This window comes from Chionomys nivalis, chromosome 10 (genome assembly GCF_950005125.1).
Source record: "Chionomys nivalis chromosome 10, mChiNiv1.1, whole genome shotgun sequence".
NCBI lineage: Eukaryota > Metazoa > Chordata > Mammalia > Rodentia > Cricetidae > Chionomys > Chionomys nivalis.
This window is the reverse complement of record NC_080095.1, coordinates 46,805,895-46,812,726: the sequence shown is the minus strand read 5'-3', so window position 1 is coordinate 46,812,726 and position 6,832 is coordinate 46,805,895. Positions and strand designations below refer to the sequence as shown.

The window sequence follows — 6,832 nt, the reverse complement described above, 5'->3', positions numbered from 1 at the left end:
AGTGTGTCCTTGGGCCCACTGTCTGGATCCACACAGACAGCCAGGCCCAGGGGAACGTTCACAGTTTCAGAGTGGCAAGCAGGGAAAATCCACCCAGGACCACAAAGGCTTGTTCAGGTTCGCTCATGTGTTTATGCAGGTCTAGGACGTTCATTGCTAGTGCACACTCTGTGAGCTAGAGCTCACAGCAACAATACTAAACAAACCAACAGAAGTCAGAGCTGTTAGCTCAGTTTGTGCTCTAGGGAGGCTAGAAGGGAACTTGGGCTGAACAGTACTGTTTGGTCGTTCCTGGGATTCCCCCTGTGAAGTTAACAGTGCCTCTGGCCCCTGGTCTCTCTTCACACTACCCCTCAAACAAAAGGAGGCAAGATTCTGAATTATCGATGAAATCAGACTAAGTTTGGGGTCATATGTCTCCATCCCGCCTGTTGTTTGTCCAGTAAATAGCGTTTCCTCCGGAGCTTTCATCTCAGGAGTGTGGACCAGACTTAAGCAGCGGTGGAAGCTTCCCTTGGAGAAAACCCTCTGTGATGCTGGCGTGCTTTGATCTGCGCCCTCTCAGAAGCCTTAAAACACAGAGGCTGCCAGAACACTTTCCCCTTGGCCCGGTTCACTTCCCACTGTGGGGGACACAGAGAAACAGACTTTGCTCCTGGTCTTTTTCTTGGCTCAGTTACAGTCTCTCACGCTGGAATTGACTAATTTCTGAACAGTTAAAAATGTTCCCCTTGGTGAGGCACGGAACCCTCCCTGGCCCTAAATGGAGACAAGCAGACCTGCTCAGACACTACCCTCTGCTGGACAGTTCTGGGATCGCGCATGCTCCTGGAGGTCTGGGCCAGCTGAATAGGTGGCAGTTCCATATGGATTGTTGAGATACTGCCGAAGTGAGTGCGACCTTTGAACCTAGAGCCTCTATTGTAAACAATCTAGATGCCAAAAGAAACGACACGGTTTAGGAAGACCCTCAACGCACACGAGTTGGCATAATAGAGGTTTCTAAACAATGTGCTAAAATCCCAAGCGCGTATAAGACTAATAACTTGGACCACGTTAACACCAGGGCATCTGCACGGCTGAAAACATCATAGATAACGTTAGAAGGCAAAAGGGTAAACTGCTTTCTGTAAAGGATCAGTATCCAAAATATATAAAGAACCTCCAGTGATCACAAAAGGGTCCAATAGGGAAATATTGTAACGATATAAAATGTCAGTTCACAGACAAGAAAGTACAAATGGCCCATAAATACACAGCAAAAGCACTCGGTTTGAATACTAAGCAGTAAAATGAACATCCAAACCCAAGAAAACATCTACAAAATTCAAACCAACTTATTTCCTTATTCTGGTGGCAGGATTACAAGCTTTTCAGAGTAATTTGACAGTAGCTACTAAAATGGGAAATGACTTAAGTGAGCACCCAAATGGAGTTGGCTGAATACATTGGCTCATAGAAAAAAATTAATTGGCTTGTTTATTGCAGTGCTCAGTGTTAAGCCAGGGGCCCTGTGCCTGCCACGCCACCACTGGACCACTGAGTTGTGCTCCCAGCCGCTTTTATGACAGGATTTGAGTTTGTTTGCTTAATGCATTATGTGTACTGACAAGGAAAGATCTTCAAAACCTACAACTGAATAAGCGATGAAGATCAAGGTCTGAAATGACACACACCATGATAACATATATTAAAAATCCAACCATGTAACACAGGTATAGCAATATCCATGTTTATTGCAGTGTAAGATGCACAGGGCCCATCCAGCTGATAGTGAGAGTTACCTCTGGAATAGAAATGAGAACAGAGATGAGGAGATATCCATCTTATCTACAGTTTTTTTTAAGAGGTTCATGGTTTGGGCGGTGGTGTCACACGTCTTTAATCCCAGCACATGGGAGGCAGAGGCAGGAGGATTTTTGTGAGTGTGTGTGTGTGTGTGTGTGTGTGTGTGTGTGTATGAGGACAGCTTGGTCTACAGAGCGAGTTCCAGGACAGCCAGAAAAACCTGGTATTGAAAACCCCCCCCCAAAAAAAAGATGTTCATGGAGTCATTGAAATTACAAAAAATTACTTTCAGATTTAAAAGAAGAAACTCCTTGCTTTTCCTATTGATGAACCCTGAATGGCCAGGGAATTGTGGAACTAAAAAGAAAAATAATGCCTTAGGGGATTTGTTGGGGGTGCCAGCCCAGTAGATGACAGTGTGGTTGTCACGGAGACGGCTTCGTTCAACACCAAGCACCCTGCACATCTAGCTACACGTCACCTCAGGTTACTAATCATTTCCCACTCGATGCCTTGCTCATAAGGCTTGGTTCGCAAACCCTTATTTAAGGTGGCTGCTGTTAAATGTAATATCTCATTTTAAAGTCCCCCATGTCTCTCTATCTTTTCCCTATACAGGGTCATTTTCAGATATTAGATACTTGCCCAAAGACAGCTGATATGTGGCCTCGCTTTTTCTAACCAGAGAGTTTTCCCTTTAAGCTACTTAAACTATATTACACAGTCGTGAACATTTTGTAGTCTCGTTAACTTCAAAATATTCACCCCCTATCAGGAACTTTTCTGGTTTCTCTGCCATCCACACCACCTCACGCTTAATCAGCTGATCCATCTGGAGGAGAAACTGACCACAAGACCAGGTACTATTCCAGCCCCAAGACAACCATGAAGCTGAGAGACAAATCAGTGCCACGAGCAAACTTCAAATGCTGAGAAAACAAAGCGATTGATAATAGCAAAGACTAAAATCCAACATGGAGGCATGTCTCTAAGATTTTCTCATCAGATTCAAGCTGGCACGGGTTTCACATCTGCAACTCTCCCCTCGCAACATGAAATGCCTCCCACCCATGCAGCCTGATTTCACTGCTGACCCATTCCTGCCAGGCAGAGAAAAATATAACTAACCTCAGAGATTACAAGATGTGCTCCCAGTGGGACTTGGAGTCCCCTTTGGTGAAGAGGTGGGTCCTTTTGCTGTAGGAATTTTTTTCAGTCACGTTTCTGGAATAGCCTGTGAGTAGAGAGGGCACTGGGCTTACAAATCAGAGCTATGATTGCCTGCCCATCTTTCAGTCCCACCCCCATTGAGTTTTTTTCTAACTCAAGAATATGAGCATCTATGAATAATTCATAGCCCAGGAGGTGACACATGGGTCTGAAGGCCCAGAAGCCTGAAAGTAAATGGGACCCAAAGTATGATCACACAGTGGATTTTAAGTAGCGTCATGTAGCAAGCCCGAGAGAGCACACACAAAAAAAGTTCTGCAAATACAAAGAGCATCCAAACTGCTGGCTGTGCACACAAGCACAGCACCGCTCAGAAAGCAGTAATTGAAAGTCACTAGCTCCTGGAACAGGAGGGAGAGGAAATCAGGAAGAACCATCTGCAAAAGACGTTAGGGCTTTAACAAACAATGTGTCGGGGCAGTGAAGGACATTCATGTCCCCTCTCCTGGGTTGGACATCGTCATTCTTATTCTCAGAGGACAGTGACACTGGCACAGAGCAGCCGGCACGGGGCATGGAGGACAGCAGCTGCAGAAGGTCTAGATCCATTCAGGGATTTTTATTCCTTGGCCAACAGTTTAACTCTGACCGAGTCTACCCATTGAGGCCACAAAGACAAACTGTCCCCATTTGTCAAACATGAGATAATACCATAGCACCGTCTGGATGTGGGGGACAGAATGCCAGCCGAAGCCTTGTGGTGTAGGGTGGCCAACTGGCAGGAGCTCAACCTAGCGCTCTTTGAGGGAAATGGGGAAAAGACTTTGAAAAATGTGTTCCTGTGCAGCCTTAAGAGCTCACAAAGGACATGGTATCTGAGCTAGGTTCTTCTTAGACCTGTGCTGTTGTTCCAGAGAGAAAGGAAACACAACTGTTAGAGAGAGAGAGAGAGGGGGGGGGGGGGAGGGAGGGAGGGAGGGAGGGAGAGAGAGAGAGAGAGAGAGAGAGAGAACATTCCTATCAACTCTCCAAAGCAGAAAGTGTTCTTGAGAAAGGACTTAGATTTTTATCTTGTCTAGCTTCCTTCAGGTATGGTCTGGAGAGCGGACGGACTAGAGTAGGCCTTTTTACCCTCGTCTCATTTGGAAGGATGCACAAGCGAAATATTACTCCATTTCCCCCCAGCCTGAGCAGAACGGCGCATGCTTAGGAGCAGAAGCTATTTGGAGCTGTGGCAGGAAGGAAATTAATACGTGAATGGAAACAGAGCCCTTAAAAGTCTGCCCACACTGCAGAACTGGAAATGGATGAACTTCTTTCCCATTACAACAACGATACCACTAGGCACGAATGGTTTGCACGATAACAAATTGGCGAGCTTGCTGGGACTGGAAGATGCCTGGCTCTGCCTGCTGCTGCACCTGGGCAGAGCCAGGGGGAAGAGAAAGCCAAGGCTCATGGAAACAATACAAGGGGCTGCACAGAAGCCCCCGTCCTTACCCAACAGCTTTCTCCTCATGATTTGCCTTGCAGATGGAACCCTCTCTCCAGGTGTTTGTGTCTGGAGCTATGTAGGCTAGGGATGGGTCAGCAGGCTGAGGGTGGGGGTGGGGGTGGGGCTTGCTCTTTATTGACCCTTCTAGGACATTCCTCCCAAGAGAGCAAGCACAGAGTGGGATAAAAGGCACAGACTGGCATTCACAAACCAACTTTGAAGTTAGACTTTACAGTACACCGACTATGTAGCCTCTGACTAACTGATAATCCACTGTAGGCCTCAAAAAGCACTTTTCCATAAGATGGGTATAACAACCCTCTCACCTCATAGAGTAATCCTAAGAATTCAATGAGAAAATGCACCAGGATGGCTTAGCATATTGCTAGCAAATGGGTCAATTGCTCAATAAATATTAACTAGAATTGGTACAATTGAGATCTCCAAACAAAAGCCTCCACGAGCAAGTGCAAACATCTTCTTTAAATTTTTTTTTTTTTTATCGTTAGGAGAGAATTTTATTTTAAAAGTGTCATCTTAAACTGCAAGGATGTCTGTTAAACATCACAATTAAACATGCCAAAGGAGAAGCCATGTTGTCACAATGCCCACTTACCCCCCCAGACACTTCAAACCCACCCTTGCTGACCTTCTAACCCCCCCTTTTTTTCTTTTTTTTTCTTTTTATTAAACAAGAGAAAGTAGACAGATACATGTTGGTAAATGCTAACTGTCTGTATTCACATAGACACAGTGTAATCTCTGAGCCCAATATACAGAGAAAGGAAAAAAGCTAGAATTCTATGCACTACTACACAGGGACCTAGCACCCCCCAGCCTCCAGCAGAGCCAAAGGGGCTGGAGGGCTTTTCTTTTTTCCCACAGAGCACGGTGGTGGTGGTGTTGAATCCACAGTTCAAGACAAGAAAAGATAAAAATGAATGTAGAACAGAGTAGTGGAGATTCTTTTCCCATTGTATTTTGCTCAAGACATTTCCCCAAAAATAAGTTGAGAACCATGGTATTGAGAAGCGAGACCTCAGAAACAGGGCGACTGAGCACAAGAGGGATTGGGGACAGGAGGGAAATGACTGCAACTTGCTCCCAGGGACTGGAGAAATTTAAAAAATAAAAAGAAAATAAAAAAGAGTCGGAATCCATCAGTCTTCTGTGCTAGTCATCCTCGCCGTCATCCTCCTCTCCTTCTTCCCCTTCATCATCATCTTCATCTTCATCTTCTTCGCCATCATCTCCTTCCTCATCAATATCTTCTAAGCCTTCTTCTTCTTCTTCATCATCATCATCATCTTCTGCCTCTCCCTCTTCATCGTCCATATCAGGAACCAAATAGTACTGCAAGGGGTTTGGCCAAATGTCATCTTTGATGACTTCTCCTAACTCATCTGCACCTGCATCAGAGTGGTCAGTAAACCAGGTAAAGAAGCTCTCTGGCTCTTCGTGTTGTCTCTTCCTGCTGGCCTTATTCTGTGTTTGACTCGAGCGTTTTGTCAAATCCTTTCCAGATTTCCATTTGATTTCAGTGGACTTTGAGGATGGGTCACCACTCTCATTCAGATGAAATTCTTTGGAGAGAACTTTATTTTCGAAGTAGGGATTTTCATCAAAATAAAAATCTATTCTGTAACCTGATTTAATGTCTTCAAATTCTGTTACTTCAACTCTGGTTAAATAATGCAGAGCCTCTTCGTCTTCCTCCCCAAGCAGTGCAGACACTTGTGGATGATTGACAAATGTGGTTACCCAAAAATTTGGGATTTTAGCGATCAATTCTGACCTCTTCTGAAAAAATGGTTGGCGGAGTTTGTTATATTTTTGTTCTACTTTTAGTATTTCCTCACTTGCTTGTTCATTAAGTCTGTCTATTTCATTTTGTACTTCGTCAATGTGTTCAATTGCTTCTTGCTGTTCTTTTTCTCCCTTCGGCAGGCCGGGAGAGGCAGACTTGTCCTCCAGTTTCGGGGAAGGAGCCGATTTGGGTTTCTTGGACTGAGGCAGAAGCGCAGATTGCTGTTTCGGGGCCCTGACACGAGGGAAGTGGCCAGAGGCCAGAGGACAGACACAGAGAGCAGGAAGAAACTCGCAGGAACCCTTCTTTAAATTTTGAACTGACGTGAGCAGCCCCAAATGTTGCATCTTGAGATCATGCCTTCTGTCTTTGGGTCAAAGGGTACATGTCACTACTTTCTTCCTCAGAGACTTGAGCCATGCCAACTTCATTCTTGGAGTAGGAATCTGTGAGTTAATGAACTTTCCACAGAAAGTTACAAACATGGCCACATCTCAGTTTATATAATCTTTTCCAAGTTCATCCTATCTCTCCGTATGATTTATAGACACAGCAGTATAGCAAAATACTGT

At 45.0% G+C, this 6,832-nt stretch overlaps 1 protein-coding gene across 1 annotated transcript; it reads right to left on the bottom strand.

The window, feature by feature from the left end:
• Positions 1 to 5,414: 5,414 nt before the first annotated feature.
• Positions 5,415 to 6,607, bottom strand: LOC130882263 (protein SET-like). The gene has a single exon (XM_057782170.1). The coding sequence runs from the start codon at positions 6,605 to 6,607 to the stop codon at positions 5,627 to 5,629; it is 981 nt and encodes a 326-aa protein (XP_057638153.1). The 3' UTR covers positions 5,415 to 5,626.
• Between the last annotated feature and the right edge of the window lie 225 nt (positions 6,608 to 6,832).

Coding starts and splice junctions, on each gene's coding strand:
- LOC130882263 (XM_057782170.1), bottom strand. CDS start 6,607: ATGCAACATTTGGGGCTGCTCACGTCAGTTCAAAATTTAAAGAAGGGT.